The sequence below is a fragment of the Lineus longissimus genome, chromosome 2, assembly GCF_910592395.1.
Source record: "Lineus longissimus chromosome 2, tnLinLong1.2, whole genome shotgun sequence".
Taxonomy (NCBI): domain Eukaryota; kingdom Metazoa; phylum Nemertea; class Pilidiophora; order Heteronemertea; family Lineidae; genus Lineus; species Lineus longissimus.
Window position 1 is genome coordinate 3502707 of NC_088309.1, and position 24483 is coordinate 3527189.

Sequence of the window (24483 nt, forward strand, 5' to 3'; positions counted from 1 at the left end):
TGTTTATCAAACTTCTTAGGAGTTCGAACAATAGGTCATTTCAGGTTGGGAAAACACTTGTCTAGTTTTATTTCAGCCTATAAAATAGTGAAACAGTTGACAAATATTGTCGCTGCGTATCTCAAGAAACAGAACAGCAAAAAGTAAAAAAGGATAGGAAACCTCCAGGCTTCTATTCCTTGTTAGCAGTATCAGTAGGTGTCCAGACAATAGCATCTTTTTCTTTCCTTGGAGACGCTGACGTACGTGTGTGTTGCTTTGGATGTCTTATCTCTTCCCAGTGTTATTGTTGCCGTTTCAACAGTGGAATATGCTTCTGGAATATGTGATGTCGTCTCACTGCCTTTCATGTCACAAGCTGAAATGGCGCAAGGAACATCCTATCTGCTAAGCAGACAATTACTTTAGGTGTGTGGAATCAGCATATGATTAATTTCCTTTAAGGAAAGAGTTTTTTGTTGAGATATTAACAATCTATCTTAGGGAGCTTTGTATTCAATGGATATGACCGACCTTCCACCAGACGATGATAGGTAAGATCATCTCTTTCCTATGTAACTTTCTCATACATTTGTTTCTACATCAAGACTGGTGTGGTCGTGTATGCATTATGACTTTCATTTCTTTACTCTCAATCTGGCGTTGTTTCTTCAATGAAAGGGCGAGCCAGATTTGGCTTATGAGACACTCTTAACTTCTATTTCTAATGCCAGTCACTTCTTGAAGGCAGTTTACATCCTACATTTAAGTAGCTTACGGCCATCCAAGAGCTTCCAACGGCACTTCCCCATTCTGTTTACGGGGAAAACGTCTTACCATTAGGGCATTGGGATTGGTTGGTTCTGTAAGGTTACAGTTTCTCCATGTCTACCACAGCTTTATCCTGTTGCACTTGCCGTGGGCCCCTGTCAACTGCAGAAGGGATCAATTGTTGTTGAGCCACTCTTAATCTTTCCAAGACTACTATTTCGTCTTAGCGTTGTGTCCTGAGGACAGGTAGCTTTTTCTAGGAAAGGGAATGATGAAATGTTGGAAAGTGAAGTGGCGGCATCACTTCAATTGTGTTTGTATGTGGATCAATGTATTTGGTTAGGGTTTTTCACTATGTTTGTAGTTCTCACAGCTATCATATCTTAAGGATGGGCACTTGCTGACTTGAAAAGAAAGTGTTACAATCTTGAACGCATTGAATTTTTATCATTCAATTTATGATTACAGTTGTATTTCAATGGTTAATCTCCTTTTTAGCTCACCTCTGGGGAGCTTATACGATACCATGGCGTCCGTCGTCCGTCGTCATCCGTTAGTGGAGCACGTTTCCTTACCGCTAGGGCTAAATGGCTAAAACTTGGTGTGATGGTAGCTTTGGGCAATATGCCCAGACTTATTTTTCTTTTTCGCGAGGTGACCTACTTTCTGGCCTCCAGGTGGCCATTTTGGAAATTGTTTTTTGCCTTTTTGAAGCTAATGGTTATACGTAGAGTGACGAAATTTTTATGGTGGGTGTATCTAATAAGGTTAAATGACATATCACCCTGGTTTTTGATTTGACCTACTTTTCAAGGTCACAGAGGTCAACATTCACCGATAGGTGGCACGTTTCGTTTCTATTTGAGATAGAAGGTTCAAAACTTGTGAGGACATATATCTAGAGACCCTCTATTCTACCCCAAAAATTTGTCCCTTGGACTTCAAATATGGCCACCAACTTAGTTATCAATGCTGTTAGGATAGGTTGCCTAGGTTGAAGCTACAGCTGCATTGGAGTAAAATGCAATATCGACATTCATTTCATAACCAGGCCTAAGTATATTAGCCATCTCCATGGTGACCAAAAGTGTATCCGTGGTCACTGATCGCATCATCTGCACCTTGCCAACAAGATATTGCTTTCATCACTGGTTATTAGACATTCTTTTCTGATCGAGACTAACTTATGACATGGGCCAATCGATCAGAAGTAGCCTCATATATTTCTATCCAGGCATTAATGACCTTGGAGCCTTTGCGTTCACTCTCTTGTGATTTTCATTTCACTCCATCAATGCTTCTGCTAAAGTCTTAAAAACTGTCCGTGCAAATGCAGTGTTATTTGGGCTGTACATAGAGCCAAATTAGCTCTTGGTATTAGGAGAAAAATGATGAAAAATGCTCTCAGAATGATACAACCAGGAAACATGCTCTTCCTGCGAATTCTAGCTGAAAGAGATACATTCACATTTCTTTCTATTTCGGGCGAGGTCAATGTTGCCATGGATATGAAATAGATCTTTTGTGTTACCGGTTGATAAGTATCATAATGCTGACAACATTGATTTCAGTGTTGTGGTGATAACCAATACATCGGAAAATCTTGCCTTGAAATAGTTCTTGTTTGAATGATGATAAGGGTGACAGGCGTGAGGGCCACTTGATACTCACTGGCCAAGCGCTTTTGCATACCCACACTTGGACCCTCAGCATCACTGCCTATTCAAGCTACTCATTCAATGGCACATCACCCCTGATTAAGGCCCACATTGATATTGATGGGAGTGACAATTCTAGACTCAGTTTGATCTAAATTCAATCTATTCCATCATCATCAGTTGAATGTTTGTTGAAACCTCGAGTAGTCTTTGGTTCATCAGTGTATGTGACCTTGACATTGGTTTTCAAAGCTCAAGGTCAAGGTTGAAGTGCTCTGTGATGAGTGTCATTTAGATAAGATGTAAACAGCTGGAGCAGATGGCAAATCAATCAGCCAATCATGAAAAGTTCAATGAAAATTCCAATCCTTTCATCAAAGTCTTCAAATTTGAAATTGGCAAATCTGTTTGAGTGGTCCTTGTAAAGGAGATTTAGCAATGGTTTTCAGGTCTTTGTGAGATTGGGTTTTGATTGGAATTCTCAGTTTATTGATTGGTGTTTATGAAATGGTTTGGTTTGAATCAGTGTGGTCCTCTTCTGATGTGGTTGTCAATAATGTGTCAATGTGTCAAGCTGTATTGTAAAGGGGGAATCTATTTTAATCTTAATACAAGGAAGCTGAAAAAAGGCCACCATAAAATAAAATTCCTTTAATTTTATCTTTAAACCAGAATATTTTCCTCTTCTCAGACATTAGAATGCACACCCCTATAAAACAGTGGGGTCGATTTCAGTTATAAGTTACAAAAAGATTTATTGCTGTTACTTGTGGTAAAATGATCGTTAAACTGCTTGGAAATGGATTTTGTTTTATTTTACCTCCTGATTGTGTTATGAGTTGAGTTGAAATTGGATGAAAATACATTAGGCTGTTATGATGCTTTTAAGGTGATAGTGTTCAAAAAGGGATTTGCCAATGTCAGGCCTACAGCTTCTGGTTATGCTGTTCAGTCAAAAATCATCAGTTCAGTTTCTCTTAAACCTTTAATCAGCAGATTTGAATACATAAGATGGCTTCTGTCATTCCATAACGCTGAGAGTGGCCGCCTAAGGTTTCCTTCACAGTGCCATAAAAAACTATTGACGTCTCTCAAGATTTCTGTAGGTCTGTAATGAATGCTGAAAGGCATCTTTCTACCTGAATGTGAAATACTGATCTGCCTAGGTTGTCTTTGTGAGTTGGTATTTGGCAGTGTATCTCATTCAGCTTTGTTCAGCTTTTTATTTCAACTTCATGTCAGAATGCCAATCGATATTTAAGTCCACATTGAATAACATTTGAATTGATTTAAAAGTAGCATTATGACACTACACTATAGCTTTTGTGTTGGACATGTTTGAACTTAACGTGATATTCTATGGATTAAGCTTCCTAAACAGAGAAGGCAGAGTTTCATCATTCCCAAGTAACTGCATGGTCAGGGATAAAATGACCAACAGCGGAGATATGCATGACTATCAGGGTTATTTCCACCTGCAGCACCAGTTCCACTACCATCTCTTCTGTATAGGATCAAATAACTCAAGAAATTATCTTTCATCTGTGAGCTTAATACCTTAGGAATCTATTTCTTTGTATTCTTTTTAACCGTATATATCTCATGATGATGTGACATTATCTTTGGAATCTACATCTACATTTCACCTCAAGTTTATCAAGTTATCTTTTGTAAGACTATGCACAGCTATGTAGCTAAATTATCGACATGATGATGAAGTGAACTTGGTGACATTGTGTATGACAATTGATGATACTGTCTGGTTGCGGGGATGTCAGGTGGAGTAATGAAGCTGCACTTTGATCAATCCCTTATTTGCATTGATGTTCTTGCTAACATCACTTTGCATACTTCACAAATCTTATATAAGGCATGCATTATTTTCCGACTTTATGATGACATTTACTTAGATTTGACATCGTGTAACAATCGATTTGGTTGTCTACTTGCAGAGATGTGCATACAGAGAAGTTGCAGCGTCAGGAAGAGATGCGACGCGTCCGTGATCATATTGAGAGGCAACAGGAGGAGGAATACAGGAGGAAAGAACAGGAACAAGGTGAGTGGGAAAGATAGTTGTCGGCTGGACTGGTTCCCTTGACTGATGGTGTTTCCCTTGTCAAGGACTGAGGGTGCGGTCTGTTTCCCTTGTCAAGGACTGAAGGTGCTGTGTGTTTCCCTTGTCAAGGACTGATGGTGTTGTCTGGTTCTCTTGTCAAGGACTGAGGGTGCAGTCTGTTTCCCTTGTCAAGGACTGAGGGTGCAGTCTGTTTCCCTTGTCAAGGACTGAGGGTGCAGTCTGTTTCCCTTGTCAAGGACTGAGGGTGCAGTCTGTTTCCCTTGTCAAGGACTGAGGGTGCAGTCTGTTTCCCTTGTCAAGGACTGAAGGTGCTGTCTATTTCCCTTGGCAAGGACTGAACGTGCTGTGCTGTCTGTTTCCCTTGGCAAAGACTGAACGTGCTGTCTGGTTCACTTGTCTGATATCCACCCATCCATCTTAAAGCAAATGCCTCTTCGCAAATTCTTGCGATTCGATTTCCAACTGAATGCCTTGGCGACTATCACCAGTTTGAATTTCTGATTAGATTTCTACCTTTGTGGTACGTCTGGGTAATTCGCCTCCAGGAATCCAGAGACTTCTCCTTCCTGATAGTCATTGGAAAATTCTATGCAAATGATATCACTGGAAAGGATTCCTCATGGTTGGGAATTATGGAACATGTATTATTCCCCAGATGATGAAAATCTCAATCAATTTCTTGGGGTTCAGTTGTGTTTTTGCTTGCATGTACTGAGGGTGACAAAAGGAATTAGCTTAAAGTGGCCCTGTCATGATGCGGTCAGGTTGGAATCAGTATGATATTGAGAGTTGGTGGTGTTTGCAGAAGAAATGAACTTGCAAAAACGTCCAGCTTTGGGAACTTTAGCAGCTGTTGCATTTTGGTGGTTTCCTATAGCAAGCTTCAACTGTCAATTGTGGATAATATACCCATTGCCAATGGGTATATTATCCATTCCGTATTTGAGAACATCAGTTGCAAATAGGTTGACTCTAGTATGTTCCATCTCATCATGTCTGCCTCATTTCATGACGGAGTGTCTCACGAGGAGGTGAAATACCCTTGGGTAGTATCTCATGACACAATGGTTGTCAGTGTGACATTTCAAGCAACATACTTCAGTCCAGGGTGATTTCATTTTCAGCAAGGAATAAGTAGTTGGTAACATTCCAATGCTAGTTCCGAGTGTTGCTAACTTGGTTGGTACAAGGAAAGGCACCGGATAAACTGATGCTGCTTTCCCATTAACATCGATCCTGAAGCCAGAGGCATCAGCATTTTCAAAGTAGAATGTAAACATAATTCGAGGTTGTACCGGTTTTTAGGGTTGTTGACAATTTGATAGAAGTGGTGTAGTAAGGGCAATGAGTATGCTCAGCAGTTGGAAAAACAGGGAAAGAGTTATGGACCTTGGAAACAAAGTGCATACTATTAGAATTGCTGTCTTTGAATATCTGCAGTTCAGATTCGGCAGTTTTTCATCAACTGATATGAAATGGTGAGTTCTGTTTGATTGGCTGCCGATGTTGTGAAATGATTACCATTAAAACTATAAGAAATCTCTGTTTGTTTTGTTTCGCCTCTCCAGTGCATGATATTGAAGATGACGGGGAGAATTTGCTGTCTCATCATTACACCAGGAATGATGGCAAGAAGTACCAGCCGGCAAGAGGTGAGTGAAGTGACTTGCCTAAGGTGTGGGACATAGACTGTACATCTTCTTCATTACCATGTACAGTGTCTCTATTCTGGTTTGGGAAGTCACTTTGTTATGACTAGCTAGTGATCATCTCATTAAAAGACAAGGTTAGGAAATGTCATGAAGTCGGACTTGATCGTGACCTTTCTTAAACCTTTTTGAAATCCTCTTAGGTATTAGGCTAGAATTTTTACTGATAATAAAGTTCTAAGATATCCCAAGTTTTTTAGTCTTCCTGAAATCCTTTTAGTGTTGTTGGACTCTGTTTTGAATGCTCAGTGCTTAAGCAGCAATATTCTCTGTTGGGTTTATATACTAAAGATGGAAAAAGGTTGTATTCATGGCAACAAAGTGATCTTCTGGATAACGGCAAATGTAATGGGTTTGTGAAAGGAAAAATTGTTGATTTGGAAAGTCAGCGAGTAAAACAGTCAAAAGCACTAAGTCTTCAAGGAGGTACCATCTTGAACATAAATGAGTAAACCGGAGCCAAAATTGCCAAAATTGTTTGAATACTGTGTGTGTAACTGTTCCATGGGCTTGAGACTCTTTTCTCCATATCTGCCTTATCTTTGCTGTCCTATCCCCTCCATTTCCAGCTCCAGTATGCTCCTCTCATTGTTCTTTTTGCTGGTTTTGTTTTTTCTTTCAATATAGCAAATAAGTGAATATTCCTTGTCTAGTCCTAATCTAGTCTGAAATTAGCCTGTTAGTAAAAGTAAGATTTTACTGAATATCGTACTAAGAGATTAAGTACCCAGTTTGTGACTTTTGTCCGTGATTCTTAAATGCACCTCTCAACATTTTGAAGTATGGAAAGAGTCGAAAATATCACTTCTGAAGAAGTGTGTTCCCCACCCTAAGTTGGTAAGAGAATGAATACATCCTTAACTTCTGTCTTCCGTAGTTCCAGTCAACCCCCCCCCCCCCAAATCACCCTCTACAAGTCTTTCTTTTTACCCCCTTACCAATATCTGAGACATTTTTGCCGACACACACAACATATTTCATTGATATTTCGATTAAGATGGACAGTACTCTCTGCTGAAAGTAGCATATTCGAAACTTTCTTCCAGTGCGGCAAAGTACCATTAGGTCAGCTGCTAAAGTTTTTTTGACTGTATGTGGCATTCTTTTATGTCAAGGTAAAATCAATTTCAAAGTTGGCATGCGTAGCAGGGGTTTGGTGGCAATACATGTAGGTCATGCTGTCATAGATGGCTAAAAGACAGCCATGATGTAAATACTGCTTATGGCACATTTCCAACATCATTCTCTGTGCTGTCTTAACCCCTTGCTATGCATTGCCGGAGAACACAATTTAAGTGAAGAAGTATTTGAAAATTTCCGAATGGCTGCATGTTTGGTAAGCATGGGGAGAACTGTCCATCCTACTATAGTCATTGCATCATCCAAATGTGCAAAGTAACTAGTATTAATCTATGAAATTGGCTCTAGATATTGAAGAAGGATGCAGAGTGTTTCATAGCAATGCAGCATTAGTGTCTTATTGCTGATCCAAGAGAAAGAAACCAAGTAAAACATAAAGAGTAAAAATCGACTGTTTTGCATTATTGTTATGAGACACGTTGTATTTCTACCATTTTGAAGTTCAACAATAGCCCAGAGTAACGGAGAATGTACTAAGTTAATTAAAGCACGTATCATGTCATGTTTCATATACTAAGTTGCACTGTTTGGTGCTGCCTGCTGTTCATCTGGTAACTTTTCAAGTGACTTTTATTTTTTTAGAAAATAGTTTTTTCTCCTAGATGTTTTCAGTAAGGTTGTACTTGTAAAAGGTAAACATGTTTTTGATGATGATTCTTTTAGAAGCAGCTGGTCTCTTTGTCGTATACCTATACGTATTATGTAGTTGATCAATCAGATTGGTGAAATTAGCAGATTTTGTGTGTTGTAATTTTTCTTCAGCATTTAATTTGTCTTTTAAGTGGAAAAGGATGATAAGTTCTCGATAAATGGCAGATTCAAATTTACCAGTATCTCTCATTCGAATCTGCAAGATATGCTTGTAGTCTGATTGGCATATTTCCCCGTTAGATATCCACACTTTTGGTGTGTGATGTAAAAGGTGTGATATGGATGATAAACACTTCTTTCCACTCAATTTCCTGATTATATCACGATGCATAGCATAGTAACTGTGAAGCTTGCATTATTCATCTCGACCACATGTATTGCATACGTCACAAATCAAGGCATGCTCAAAACAGCTCCATCAGAATTTCTGTCGTATTTCATGCCTCTCTGATCCGAGTGGGAAATGCTGAGACTTGGAAGGCAGTGTGTTGTGATAAGATGTCAGCACTGTGCCGTTGAATTGAAGGCAAAAAAGGCTTATTGTTGTTGCCTTGAGTCCTCGCATGTTTTATAATGAGAGTGTAATCTGGCTTAGACAAAAAAGAAACTAAAACTTTGCCATCACCCACACGCAAGGTAATCATCAATATTCTTTTTGACGTTAAGCTAATCCAATTCGTAGTAAGGAAATTATTTCCACCGATTTTTTTGTAAAATAACGAGGAAAGTGAGAGCAAATTGGCTAAGCCTTGTGTGTCATGGCATTATTTTGCTCATATTGCGTGGCCACAGGCCATATATAACAACAACAACAAAAGCTGTTATGCTTTATGATTTGTGCAGTAGCACTGGTTGTATTTTAGCTCAAAATTCAGAGTCATAGATAGGTTTATAGAGCTGTCACAAATATATCGCCAATGGTCCCAATAGGGCTAGGTCATGCGTGGCTGTGGATGCTGGCATTAATGTAACCAAAGAAGTGACAGTAATGTTTAATACCCAGGTTGTAATGCAAAATAGCACGTCAAGACACCTTCAGTGTTGAGATGCTGTTTGTAGTGCTACATATGAACCTAGAGATGATAGCAATCTACAACATTATATCTTAACTGATTGTACTGTCTTTGCATTTAATGGTCAGACACATTCAGGATGGTCTTGAGAAGTTCCTCATCAGATATAATCTCTATAGAATTGCCAATAAAATGCCTTCATTAACTGCTAACCTCTTTATGTAAATGTCATTACCTCATTCTACACATCTGACATTCTCTCAAATCTAACAAATATAAAGTACGATTGACCCTCTTTGCCGTAATCCAAGACTTCACCCCTAATTGGGCTCCCCGAGTTTCGGATAAGCAATTATAAGAAGTGATGAATCTCAATTTTTGCAGCAGAATATCTCAAGAATGAAGAGATGTGGCATAGTTAAGTCAAAAGTGTATAAGGACCTTGGCAAGAGGTAACTCGAGTTGTGCATATATATTTCATGTATATTGACAAACGAGAGAGTAGTTTGTGGTAATGCTGAGGGTCAGATCCTCGAAGGAGTAGCTGCCTGCCTTAGAAGTTGACACTCAAATAGTTAAACCTACGATACTAATCAGCTCTGGAATTCCAACTGATGCAATGTTGAAGTTCCGTTTGATGTTTACGCTTTGGGAGTGCCACTTTAATCACGAGGCAGAACCGTCCTTTTCTATCAAATGGTCAGCAAGGGTTTGACATTCCTTTGAAGTTTCCATTTGCTTCTGCTGCAGTCCTCAAAGCCGTTGTGTTGGCTAGACATCAAGCCAGTGCTTCACCCTCTTCAGTACTGAATATTCTGTTACTGCCATCTGCACATAGCAGATGCTAACAAGAGGAAATGGAGAAGAAGAAGCTGGCCATATACTTTGTATTCCCCTCTTCTTGCTCGTCGGTCTCGGAACACATAAATTGGACATGTAGACCTTTATCACCTCCTGTGCCTTGATGAACAGTTTCTATTGCTTCCTGAGGCCATTCAGGCAAATTGATGAGACTGCAAACAATCCCTTTCACCTATCTTAAGAAATCTGCCTTAGTTGTAGCTGATGTTGGGAATAACAATGCGTAAAAAAAGACAATGGTGTCATCTTGATCTTATGCCACAGTAATATAAGGGGACTGTGGCCTTCTATATATCACTATGTAAATCTCTGTGACAGTCTGAGAGGCATTAACTGTTGTTGTTGATGTGAATGATCTTTGTGGGTACCAAGAACCTCTTTCTATACATAGTCTTTGTTTCTTCAATGAGAATCTTTATTGTCTGCCTCATTGGTGATTGGTACAATCAATTGATGTGTAAGAGCTGATGGACCATAAAATGCAAGATATTTGGCCCTGCATCAGCACCGGGCTGCATCTTTATCTGATGCAATATATTGAGTGCAATTAGAAACCATCACATAAGCTGTGATTGTTCTTGATACGAACCGTCTTCAGAAATCTTCCAGATATTGATACGAGGAGAGTGTGAATTGTAGACAAACTGTTATCTTAAGTAGTCTTTACTGTTGATGTGAATGGTCACAGTCGGAAGGAGACCACCTGGATATGGTTACTCCTATCATCTTGGTTTTCGTTTGATGGCAAAGAGACTTGGAGTGAATACTTCATCTGACTAATGCAAATGTTCTGCCTATCTCACTTGTTGGTGTTCTTAATGGCAGTGGCCGTGAAATGAATACAGAATATCTGATTTTGAAATCCTCTCCTGTTGACTCTGTCAATCACTATGGCAAGACATTGTGACTTGAATGTCAAGTACATTTTAGGTTAGTGATACTTTTAGATGAATAGAATGAAATTTGTGTTCAGGAATGTCTCTTTTTGCAAACTAGATCATGTCCAGGTTCGTATGACTGAACTGATCAAGGAATGTTTCTTATCAAATCCTTGGAAGGCTCATAAGAGCTGTTAATTTTACACTGGAGCTCTCTTGTGAAATTAACTCACTTGTGTGTTAGGAAGTAGCTGTTGTCTTATGTGCATTAGATAGAGAGAGGTATCGGCAAAGAAGCAGCAGCTTCTTGTAAGTGTCATGATAACGCTCAATATATTTTTTACCATTTTTCTCCCCCAAGTTCATGTCCTTAGAAAATCCTTGTTGTGTCACTTGAAAAGTAGTGCAAAGACATGCAGATGGAAGAAAACAAGATGGGCTGCGTTGCATTGCCTTTGCATTTTGAGTGAACCTTCCCTTTTATTCTCGATTTTGCATGGTGTTGGGTTTGTTTGGTTTGTGCATGTTTTATACCATTCTGCATGCTTCTCTTTATTTTAGGTTTTGACTCGGACGACGAGTACGAAGTGGAAGATGGCCGGAAACCGAATAGCAGTCGGCATATCCGTGGCAAACGTTACGCATCGGTGCCCGTGGGCGACCCGGATATAGATAGTAGTAGTTTAAGTCATAACCATGGACCTAGTCATACACAGAGACCTAACCCTGGCTCTCAAGGATCATACATGAGTCCTGCATCAACTCAAACTCTATCGAGTTCACACTCAGACTTAAGTACGGCCTCAAATAGCAGTAGTTCGTACCAACAGGACAATAGGCATAGACTGAATAAACCTTATGGGTCCATGCCGCGGTTGAATCGAGAAAATCCATTTAACCATGGTTTCCATGATGCATCTTGTCCAAATCATGACAGTGATCCACCGGCGAATGCGTACGTGAAACATCACCAAGATGGAGGTATAACACAAGACTCTGTTTCTGTGTGCACTGTCTCCAAATCTGCACCTAGCTCCCCCAACGATGTCGCTAGTTCACCGCCTCAACATCATCAACTACGGGCACAACAAGGTCTCTATCGCATGTCTTTTACCCACTTTTGTTTCCTTAGTTGCTTTGCTTCAGCATGTACACATTCTTCCTTTCACTTCTCACTCTGCTAACTCATGGCTGCCGTTGTAAATGCATTCTTACCACTAACATTTTAATATCTAATCATATCACTGAGCCATTTACGTTTCAGGTCTTAACATTTCATAGCCAACCTGACTCCTTTTCTTCTTCTAACCCTTTTCACATCCATCTTCACTCTGTGTTATCCTGTAGGTTTGACCAGTAGAAGTTGTGCAATTTTCATATGACATGTCTGAGGGGAGGCTGCAGAAAAGGAAGGTGGTTGCTATGGCATGGTCAAATTTTTTGCTATTGCAATTCATGTATGTTAGGAATGCCATTTATTGAGAATTCATAGTCAGACCGGGCTTTGGGATTTGTAAATATGTTCATGTTTTTTCGATAGAATTTATCGTAATTAAAAGTGATCACTTTCCCAGTTTCTGAAGAGCACCTGTTTTGGCTGGGGCCAGGTGACAGCAAGAGTAAAAAAATCAACTATTTTGATTGGAAATGTTGATTGAAAGACTTATGGAAATTGGGGAAAGGATCGCTTTTACAGGTCTAGAGGCAGGTGCTAGGGAGTCAGATTGGGTGTGTCCAGATGACCAATTAGGGAATTGGGCCTGGTTTGACTTGCTAATAAAGATATTCCTTGCAGTGAGTGAGAATAGACCCCAATGTACAGTGAGATAGTAATGACTCCAGTAAGCAACTGTATGCAACTTTGCCCACTGCCTCCTGCCTATCGACTCCCTTTAAAGTCTTATTATGACCTCGCCTGGTGTATACAGCACTAACCACTAACTTCTTTCCATCTTTCACCTTAACCCATCTCACATGGCCTCACACGTCTTCCGCCAGATTTTGTCAGTTTTTCTCATTCAGGAATCGGGTGTAAATAATTACACGTAATTTTTCTGAATTTCCTTCTGCTGTAAATACTCTAGATTCGTAGATTTAAATATAAACGGAGTCCTTTGGAGTGACTGTGTGCTGCAGCAGTCAGAGGACATCCTACAGCTGCAATCAGTCCTTTATAGCACAAGAGCAAACAATTTCAGTTGCTGCACCATTCTTGCACCTCGTAGTACATGCTTTCAACGTTTGCCTTTTGTATCCGGGGTTTAAAGGATTCATTCATGGGTGATAAAATGATGAAAGTTTGCATTAAATTTGAACTAAATTGATTTCTCTTTCCACATTTTTTCGCCATAGAAGATATTGTTTTTATCCATATTCTAAATGAAAAATTGAAATAATTTGATAGCCAAAAATCAATTCAGAAGTTTTTTTTCTGCCAATCTGAAAAGCTTTGCACTTTTTATTGGCTAATTATGTTGGTCTCATGGTGCTTATCTTTTAGTTGTGCACTCGGTGGTGCTTTTGGTCATGGCTTAGTGTAGTGGTGACTGCATTTAACTCTTAATGGAATGGGGAATATTTAACTCTCTCGCAGGGAGGCGACTTGAATAAGGGCAAAAAATGTACGGCTGATGGGAACTAAAGTGAGTTACAAACACCAATGCTGTTGTGTCAAGTAGTTGCTGCTGAATTGCCCTGGATTTTGCTTGTGTGGAACAGTCTTGATGTGGCATTATCGTCATACTTAAACCATATCAATAATGGATCTCCTATACTGAAATGGCTCAATAAGACGATATTGAAAAATCAATTCAAACATCAATCATTTGGTGTTTATTAGTATTGCCCCTTTATATGAGAATGTCATCGATATGAACTTGAATTAAACAAGTGAGATTTGGAGGGGGTATTGATTTTTGAGTCATGGGTATGATTAGGAATTCTTAAAGGTCACAAGCTAATGGAGTGTCTGAAACTATTGCTTAGGTAGGTCAATGTTTGCAGTGAGATGGGTATTTTTCATGGAAATTGTAACCAACTTAAAATTGGCATGGTGCTTTAGCTTCAAGCTATAAGCCTTTGTCTTGTTTCATTCTGTGTGTCAGTGATTGTTGTTAGACCTGTCAGTCAAAATGGTATCACATATCAACCCCTTATTCTATACTAAAAAAGACTACTCACAAAATTTCAAAAATATTCAAATTGCTGTATTCCTTTTGCCAGATTTTGACACGGATGAAGAAACAGACCAGTTACTGGACAAAGAATATAAAGGGGAAGAAAAACTCGACATCCCAGAGTTGAGCCGGCCACCAGTTAACAGAAGTGCTCAGGTACAGTATATCAGGGTGGAGAGAGTAGTGGTATGGTACTTTTTGGAGCAAGTTTGGCATCGGCTTTCGAGAGATACGCGTACGAACCCTTTAGACAATGCCTACATGTTTTGTCTGCTTTTGTTAAGTATCCCCCATATGCTCTTTAAACCTGGTTAAAATGATTCATTGCTTTACAATATGAGTGGTTGCTATGTAATACAGTCATCCCATATGCTTTTTTTGGCTCATTAACAGCCATTACAATTGGTTTGTCATGCAAAAAGCTGAATTCATCGAGGACCTTGATGCTAGTAAACTAATGCATTTGGATAGGTTCTGTGTAGTTTGGGCTTCTCATATAGGTTTTAGCCCAGGATGAACATTTACAGTATCTTTGAAATAAAGGATTTTGGATTATCTGTTCCTGACAAGCTAAGTATGAAACAAAAAGTGGTAAGTTGAAAGTGTTCTGGGGTTGATCTGCAATTTTTGTAAACATGTCTCTCCCGGACTGAAAACAATCTAAATTAGACACACATGGCATCCCAAGAATTGATTATCCATTAGACTCTGTCGGGACCAGTCAGGTTAAGTTGTTTTCATTTCTTGATCTCAGTAGTGGTTACTGGCAGATTGAGTGTGTCAGTCCAGAATGTTAAGATAAGACAGCTTTTGTGACTGGTTCTGGTTTATATCACTTAAAGGAAGTGATTACAGATTGCCTGTTCCTGACAAGTAAAGTAGGAAACAAGAAGTGCTGAGTTGAAAGAGTTCTGGGGGTTGATCTTCAATTTGTGTATACATGTCTCTCCCGGATTGAAAACAATCTAAATTAGACACACATCGCCAGTCTTACGTGAACTGCATTGGCTGCCCATTGTCAGTCGGGTAAATTTTAAGATACTTCTGCTAGCTTTCAAAGCCATGCGAGGACAGGCCCCCAAGTACCTGTCTGACTTTTTAGAGATCCGTCAGTCACGGCGAGTACTTCGATCAGCAGATACCATCTCGCTAGTGCTCCCGCGCACAAAGACTAGATTTGGCGAGCGTACATTCCAGTGTGCCGCAGCAGCACTCTGGAATGACCTCCCTAGTAATATTCGAAATGCGGACTCCATCACAACTTTTAAGACACTCCTGAAGACCCACCTTTTTCAACAACATTACGAACATTAGAATTGTTTATTGTTGTCAAAGACTATATACTTCTTATAGAGACTCTGTTTTTGTTAAGCGCCTTTGAACGGCCCAATATAGGACTGATAAGGGCGCTATATAAATGTGATACATAGATAGATAGATAGATAGATGGCATCCCAAGAATAGATTATCCATTAGACTCTCACTGGACCAGTCAGGTTAAGTTGTTTTCATTTCTTGATCTCAGCAGTGGCTACTGGCAGATTGAGTGTGTCAGTCCAGAATATAAAGATAAGACAGCTTTTGTGACTGGTTCTGGTTTATATCACTTTGAGGAAGTGAAACGAAGGGATTACAGATTGTCTGTCCCTGACAAGTAAAGTAGGAAACAAAAAAGTGTTGAGTTGAAAGCGTTCTGTGGTTGATCTGCAATTTGTGTATACATGTCTCTCCCGGTTTGAAAACAATTTAAATTTGACACACATGGCATCCTGAGAATAGATTATCCATTAGACTCTGTCAGGACCAGTCAGGTTAAGTTGTTTTCATTTCTTGATCTCAGTAGTGGTTACTGGCAGATTGAGTGTGTTAGTCCAGAATGTAAAGATAAGACAGCTTTTGTGACTGGTTCTGGTTTATATCACTTAAAGGAAGTGAAACGAAGGGATTACAGATTGTCTGTTCCTGACAAGTAAAGTAGGAAACAAAAAGTGTTGAGTTGAAAGAGTTCTGGGGTTGATCTGGATTTTGTGTATACATGTCTCTCCCGGATTGAAAACAATCTAAATTAGACACACATGGCAACCCAAGAATAGATTATCCATTAGACTCTGTCGGGACCAGTCAGGTTAAGTTGTTTTCATTTCTTGATCTCAGTAGTGGCTACTGGCAGATTAAGTGTGTCAGTCCAGAATGTAAAGATAAGACAGCTTTTGTGACTGGTTCTGGTTTATATCACTTAAAGGAAGTGAAACGAAGGGATTACAGGTTGTCTGTTCCTGACAAGTAAAGTAGGAAACAAAAAGTGTTGAGTTGAAAGCGTTTTGGGGTTGATCTGCAATTTGTGTATACATGTCTCTCCCGGATTGAAAACAATTTAAAATTGACACACAAGGTATCCTGAGAATTGATGATCCATTAGACTCTGTCGGGACCAGTCAGGTTAAGTTGTTTGTATTTCTTGATTTCAGTAGTGGTTACTGGCAGATTTAGTGTGTCAGTCCAGAATATAAAGATAAGACAGCTTTTGTGACTGGTTCTGGTTTATATCACTTATAGGAAGTGAAACGAAGGGATTACAGATTGTCTGTCCCTGACAAGTAAAGTAGGAAACAAAAAGTGTTGAGTTGAAAGCGTTCTGGGGTTGATCTGCAATTTGTGTATACATGTCTCTCCTGGATTGAAAACATTTTAAATTTGACATACATGGCATCCCAAGAATTGATGATTCATTAGACTCTCTCGGGACCAGTCAGGTTAAGTTGTTTTCATTTCTTGATCTCAGTAGTGGTTACTGGCAGATTGAATGTGCCAGTCCAGAATGTAAAGATAAGACAGCTTTTATGACTGGTTCTGGTTTATATCGCTTTGCTTCAAGGGTTTAACATCTATGAGCTGGTTTTAAAGACATGCCAAGTGTTTTGTTTGTTTCTCATTTTCTGTATTTACTTTTCAGGCCGAGAAACGTCGCACACGTGCGAAAGAAGGTGAGCAGGAATCATGTAAGCTAAAACTTAATAATTGCTCTGAATGTTTCCACATACTGTTGTCTGTGTGCTTGGTTTACGTTGCACACTCAAACAGGGTGAGTAAAAACAAGTAAGTTTAAAATTCCATTTTTTTCAATGCTGTGACATTCAGAGTTAAAACAAGTAAGCCCTAAATACCATCGTTTACACTGTAACATTCGGAGAAAACTTATTGGGTAGATATTTTGTTAAAGGATTGTTAATGCATAATATCTAATTTACTTAATGATAAGTACTAATAATGCTGACTTTTCTATGCCTAAAAGTAAGAAAAGAATGCTGAATGCTTCTAACAACTATGAAAGGTGTTGATAATTTTGTGCAAATTGCTAATATTAAAGGGGGAGTGCCTCGAGATCATTCTGGGCTAGTAAGGTTTACAAAGTTTGAGCAGATTTTCATATTCATCTGTTACATTTAGTCTACACAGGAACTGTGCAGTTATCAGAAGTGCTGACCCTGCTTTATCTCAAGACATTCTTCCTTTAAGTATTGCATTTGCTTTGTTATATGTCGTGTCATTTAACAAGTTCTAACACAATGAGGTGATTGCGGTTGCCTATTCAAGTGATCCAGATTTTGGTGCTATTACAGATTCGTTCAGATGCACAGCCCAGTGCTTTATTGCATAATATGACACCATGCTAGGATAACGGCCATATATCTCATAAATCCTGACCTCCATTATGGAGATGTTTTCCTGGTCATGTACACTCGCCATCATAATAAACAATATGTGTCTGTTTGAAATTCATGGTCATGCTTGTCCTTCTGTGAGAACAGATTAGACAAAAACAAGACTGGCTACATTACCTCGTCGCCAGGGGATATTGGTTAGGTAAATACGTTTTGTAATGTAGAGGTTTTGGTCCCATGAAATGAGGTTCATTTGACACAAAAAATGAGTCAAATACTCGGTACATTTCTGTACCCTATAGTGATTTTCGCATCAAATTGGAGCAGTAAAGTTCCATTGTGTAAACTTCCGAAATATTATCCTCTCACCTTGCTTTTAGATCTTATGAGATCTAAACATCATGTTGTGCACAATCACACAATGCTAATCTTCTGTTGCTGTGACAACCATCTCTTTCCACTTGTAAACCTCCCCAAATGTCAGAACACCTTCCTTCGGATCTCAAAAAGTATTTTCATGTTTTCACTCACCTTGATCTTATCATTTTTTCTTGTCACTTCTTTCATTTTCATTCTAGTTTTTCACAGTATTTTATTGTTTTTATGTGTAATTGTCTCAGTTGAAATTGTAGCATGAAGTTGTGTTCTCCCGTCAAAACTTTGAGTCTTTGTGAGAAACATAAAGAATGAAAGATCATTATGGCCCTTGTAGCGCACTGCCCCACAGCAGCTCAAAATCGGCACCTGCTTTATTGGTTGTATCTCCTCCAGATTGTGACAGACGGTTAAGACCAAAAAAATGAAGACGGTTGAGACCAACTCAAGGTTGTGACTGTCTCCTGGTTGTAACTAATACAGTGTAGTCTATAGCCTCACTTGGAGACAGGTTAGGGATCTCTCAATTGGTGACTGTCCACAGGTTGTGATCATTGCCCCATCCACCATAGTCTGACATAAAAACCGACATGAAAGGGAGGCACTTGTAATGATCAAACCTTACGGACATTTCCAAGCTTATAGCAGCAAAGGAGAAGGCAACTGATGATGGACCAGCTGGTGTGCTGAAGTTCAGCTTGTATAGAGCAGAGCAAAATGATGGGAGGATGAACTTGCATATCAAATCACAATTTTTAGTCCCAAAGTATTGTTACTCTATTGTCATATACCTTCATGCCTGATATCAATCTTCTGAGTGCTGTAATCTCTGGATGGTACTCATTCTTGATTAAGAGTGTCTTTTATCAACGATTTTCCTGTTTACTTGGTTCTCTTTTTCTTATTTTTTCATTGTGTGTTTGATAAAAGTTTGTTAGTTGAAGTAAACTTTGTATTTTTCATCAGATTCTTTCTGTGCTGGCATGAATCGTGTTATAGTGATTACGTATGGTTTTATCTGATAAGTGTATGTCTGTGGTCCCAACTTACTATAAGTGTTGGGTCAAAGTATTCTCTCAGTCATTTCACTGAACCCAAGCCAGAAACTTCGGATTTATCTGAATAGTAGGAGGGAAATTTGAAATATGATATTTATTGATAAGTGTAGGTGACTCATTGCATGGGTGTCATTTTCAGAGCATTGTAGGAACCCTTTGCTCTTGCCTTAAGTGGATTGCTGCCACTAGTCCTGCACCTAGTTTCAGTGTAGTACTTCTCTTCTCTATTCATAATTGTCCAATTGCATGGAAAGAGACTTGTACATTTTTCATTAGTTGCATTGTAGTTGTGACCCAGAACAAGGTTGGCATCTTTAGAATTACAAAAGAATTAGTAGAGAGGGATGTGCCATTCATGAAGCTTTGATACTGGGAAATTGAGGAAATGAATTACCACAATTATTTCCGAAAATCATTCACCCTTGCCACAGTTGTCAGTTTTTTTGACTGACAACAGTACATTGTATACTTGCTACTTTGTTAAACTAGAAAAAGATTAAATTCCCTTTTTTCATTGCCGAGGATTTACATTGGCATCACACAACACGAAGAACACCTTTTTCTCCAATTGTTGAGTTTAATAAATTGTCACTTTATTGTTTGACCTTGGATAATCAGAATTTGCGTCGATAATCATTTGCTTGTTCCAGTGTATGCACCATTTATTATAATCACTGCACCATTCTTAGTGTTGTCTCTTCTGCTTTTTCCGCCCATGCATCTGTCTACCTGTTAATGTTCTTGGTAAGTCCCCGTAACTACACTAATATTTAGCCCTCTGTTTAGGATGTGGTTCATATTTAGATAGCTCATATGTGGTGTTGTTCCTTGATTTGGTATGAAGTGGTGTGGGAAGGAACTCGTAGGATAGTGTTTTAAAAGCTTATGAATATAGAGGAGGCGATTCTATTTGGTTCTAGACATGTTTAATGAGGAATTGTCACTGGATGTTTAAAGTTTATGAAAAATGGAACATGACTACCCATTCTAACTTTTGGGGGATAAAGGAGTTAAGGCAGCCACTGAACCTCACCGAACTCTCCCTGAGGTTGAAGAATTTGGTTTAGGAGGGGGCCACCTTTGGGAACAACACTGTGTGTGAGCATCACTTGTCTTCTTGCATGTGCTATGTCTATGGTTTAGGTGGGAGATGTTTTTATTTGCCTATAAGCTGTATTGACTATTTATGGATTTTTCAATTTGGCTGGTGATTGGTGATTCATTTTGTCTACAGACTGAATCTAAACTCTGACAGAATTAGAACCGATGGTTCAGAATACATCGTCCTGGGAAATTACGGACTATGTTTTAATTTACAAATCTCCGCTGTTATCATGATAAACCTTGGTGAACTTATAGTACCTCAATAAGTCTAGTTAACTTGAATGACCATGGTTGATAATGTACTCTGCAACATTTATGGATGGTTTTATTGTGAAAAATTAGCCTGAGAAAAACTAAGTGATTGTCAAATATATCCAGCTGGTTGCATTGATAAGAGTGAATGATGTTGAATTAATCACATGATTTATATGGCGTTGGCAGTGCAACATTGGATAGGAAGCCAGTATTCGTAGCTCGCTAATTGTAATGTGTTATTTTTTTGTTAGAGCCAACAGGCTTAAATTGTGGGTTGTCCTGTTGAAAGGCAAATGTGTGGGCTTGTTTGGCCAGAAAACACATCATTCTGCCTCAGTATTATATGAAGTAATGTGCCTTGGCCATAGCAGTGTCAATATATTTGCGACACATCACCAGATAACCATTTGAGGCATTTCCTCCCTGGATGTTTGCTTCTAGGGCATGCCATGGTGGATATCTATGTGATAGCTTGTTGATTGTGTTTGGTGTTCTCAAGCCTGAGTCTCTTTAGAGAGACAGCCAGGTGGCTGTAGAATGTCTCCAGCTACATCATGGGAACGGCATTGTAGCCATAAGATGCTGCAGCCATGTGGAAAGCCTCGTGGCCATTAGATGGTTACCGCAATGTAGCCATCTGCTGGTGCAGCCTCGTGGCTGTTGGATGGCTGCAACTGCAGCCATGTGGTGGTAGATTAGCTGCAGTCAGGTGGCCATTAGACAGCTGCAGCACTGTGACCATTGGACAGCTGCAAAATATGACTGTCCAGGGTTGCAGTCCTCATTTAGAGCTAGAACTTCATGGTTTTATGCAGCTGTCTGTGCTTTCTTTTATTTTCCAATGTGAAGTTTTATTCTTTTCTCAGGTTATCTTTCTTCTTCTGATGAGGTTGTTCTCTTTGTGTGGTATGATAGGAACACTTGTGGTTATGGTGTTACAGACTATGGTGTTTGGGGTCATAGCTGAAGAGGATTAGATTTTCTTGAAACAGACTTCACATCACATTTGTAATTATCATGAAGTGCTGTCATTTCAGAATTTGGTATAATTGAATAAGTTTTGAAAATAAATAAAGCTGTTTTAGCTTGATCAGGTTTAATGTGACTTATTCCTCACTTATTTTGTTAAGTTTGCTGACTGTTCTTATTCGTACTGCACTATTGCTCTGATGTTGTATTAGGATTGAAAAGATCTGTGACTGCCATCCTACCTTGACGCTAAAAATCATGAAGCCATTCACATGGAAATGTATTCTTTCATGAGAAATATAACTTTAGCAGTCACAGCTGTTTTCATGCTGTTAGAGCATAAGCCGCATGTCTGTTGGGTGTTTTGATGGAGTCTGTTAATACGCTTAAGAGTTGAACTACATAAACTTCCTAGTTCCAATAATATGGAATAAAATCCACCTAACTGTTCCCGGGTATATTTGAACTCATTCATATCGTTTAATCCATTTCTCTCTCTTCACAGTGGCCATCTCGGACCCTGATGAACCTACAGTCCTAATAGAGGGTGTCCTGTTCCGTGCGCGGTACCTCGGCTCTACGCAGCTCATCTCAGAAGGCCAGCCATCGAAGGCGATGAGGATGATGCAAGCTCAAGAAGCTGTTGGAAGGATTAAGGTTCACATCCACTTTTATATGCCATTTCTTATTAGATAGATGTGCAGTCCCAATCACCACTGACGTCTCCAAATTTGTGTATGTTTTGTGCAATGTACATGTACTTTCACACAACTTACACTACCACGAATGAAACAGATGTTGGGATTGGGACTGTATGTACATGTACACAGGCAGATAGTAATCACAATAAGAATATTTGAAAGTCCCTCCCTCAAAACACTAATTTGTTATTAGTGCTAGTGATCTGACACAAGAGAGTTCCTATATGATAACCTGTCCATCCCTCCTCATAAAAGATGGAAAACCCCCCCCAAATATCTTATTTTTGCTCTCAAAGATGGTGTCTGTAATAGATCAAGGAGAAAATAATTGGTTGCTTTTTCATGTCTTTTTCTTGGTATCTGTATTTCCACTCATCTCCTTAGTGATTGTAATGGATATGTGGCCCTTCCATTTCGATCCTCAAAATGCTCATATGAGTAGGCCTGAATGATGCGGATGTTGATTGATAGGGATGGGCTTTCCAGTCCTTCACAGGCTTCTTTCTCATGGTGCTTCTGTTACCGGGGTTCTGTATTGAAAACAACTGGAATTTACTTTTTGTGTGCAGGTTATTTTGAAATCCAAATGTCTGGTATTTGTCTTACTTTTTGCCAGGAGAATGTGGTTTGAGGTGATATTTATTGATGTCTCTCAATAAAAACCAAGAATTTGTTTGTTGTATGATCAGCCTGTAAGAAGATATCAGAAAGTTTTTAAAACAAAGATTGCACTCATTTGTTCAGATCTGAAGAATGTTGACATAGCAAACATGTAGGAGTCAAGAATTAAGGCTTCAGAATGATTTATACTAAAGTTCATACAAGGAGCAGATAACTGATAGTTCAAGCAACTCTTAAACATCCAAAGGAAGATACTTTTTAAATAAAAATGATGATCACTTTCAAGAAGAGCCAGTCTGCACAAGCTAGAACAATGGAATCCCATGAAAAGTGCTTCATGATAATCTTTGTGCACTAAATTATGCATGTGCTAATCATTGTTACAGAGCACTGCAGTTCCTTTTCTCTTGTCGCATCTTGTATGGTTTCCTGGAATCTCTTTCACTGTCAAACAGTTTGTTGGGGAGGATCTTCTGTCACTGCATTACGAACCTGGTTTAGCAATAGTTTTCTGTCTGGCAGTGATAGAGTATTATCCGAATGTAGACTTTGCGTCATGCGGTTTTCATTTTAACATTTCCACTTTTTCACACTGCTCCTCTGTTCTGTGCAGGCATCGGTAAGTTTCCTTCCACCTCTGTCATGTTGTGCATGTAGTCGAGTTATGTTATCTTCCATTTTAGTGATTGAACTTGTCACCAGGTGTTGTTATGTACACTGATCTTCATAATACAACATTTCACCATGATGTTACGAGCAAACAGGCCATTTTCGCTCTAACATCCCTAAGCAGTTAGATGTTAGATGGCATGGGGAGAACTATATGTAAAGGATCATGATTTACAGGATGTACCTTCAAGGTACCCATTTGTAGGACCGTATTGTGTGGGGAATAGATTTCCGATGATAATAGACTTGCCCAATCTTTTGTGACTTGTGAAGTGAAGGGGTGTGAAGAGTGCATTACACCCCTCTGGTCAAATGGGCCTATTATTGCCGGAAATCAAAAGGGGGTCATATTGGGCACCATGACCTTGCTCGAGCGAAGTCATTTACTAAAACAAGTGACCTGTTACAGAAGATGAATCTGGATGTGAGTGACACCTGGGGTCAGATGATAAAACTTGAACCCAGTCATTGTCCACCGTTGTGATTATTTTGAACCGTAGCACGAATTTTGCATGTTTTACATGGATGTACTTATATTGCAATTCTTGTTTCAATATGAAGTATCTCTGTTTTATCATTAAAATTTCAGTGTCATTTTGTATTTCATTTCTTAATTTTTCCACCATCCTTGTGTTAGTATGAATGTTGTGATTCTGGCTGCTGTCTTACCTAATAAAAAATACCTAAAAACCTGAGTTTTCTTCCAATTTGTCAAACCTGAAATATATAGGAATGTGCCGTCTTCCCCCAAGAGCTTTATACTTCTACTAAGATATTTGAAAGTCTTATGCCCTTTTTGTGTATTCAGTTGCCTTGGTTCTTTTCTGAGTGTAGATGTCGGTGCATGTCTTATCCCAAATCTATGTTCCTTTTGGCACAAGGTTTGGTATCAAATTCTTGTACCGGTGTATTTTCTTTCCTTGAGCTCTCCTTCAGTTGATTTCCTGAAGTCCAGTTTTTCCGTTTTTATCAACATCTTACTATGAGTCAGCTTTATTCTTTCATTGTCTTTCAATTCCATAGATGTTGTTTTAATACTGTGCCTTCACGTAGCAGTCATGTAATTGATCCATGAGAGGGACTTTGTTGAGCTGAGGTTTGAAGAGAAAAGTGTCACTTTTGTTCTTCTTATCAAAATAGTCATTTTTTTGGC

The 24483-nt window shown here is 39.1% G+C and overlaps 1 protein-coding gene across 12 annotated transcripts in view; it reads left to right on the plus strand.

Annotated features, from left to right (window-relative positions):
• The window catches only part of LOC135502055 (uncharacterized), a 125935-nt gene that overhangs the window by 47895 nt on the left and 53557 nt on the right, over nt 1-24483 (plus strand). For 6 of the 12 annotated variants that reach the window (XM_064794542.1, XM_064794608.1, XM_064794568.1 and 3 more), the window contains 6 exons: nt 4361-4467; nt 6057-6140; nt 11302-11832; nt 13963-14072; nt 16870-16915; nt 21845-21996. In XM_064794542.1, coding sequence (XP_064650612.1) covers nt 4361-4467; nt 6057-6140; nt 11302-11832; nt 13963-14072; nt 16870-16915; nt 21845-21996 — 1030 coding nt within the window. The remainder of the gene's footprint in view (nt 1-4360; nt 4468-6056; nt 6141-11301; nt 11833-13962; nt 14073-16869; nt 16916-21844; nt 21997-24483) is intronic. The other 6 variants (XM_064794598.1, XM_064794627.1, XM_064794579.1 and 3 more) reach the window with 5 other exon arrangements.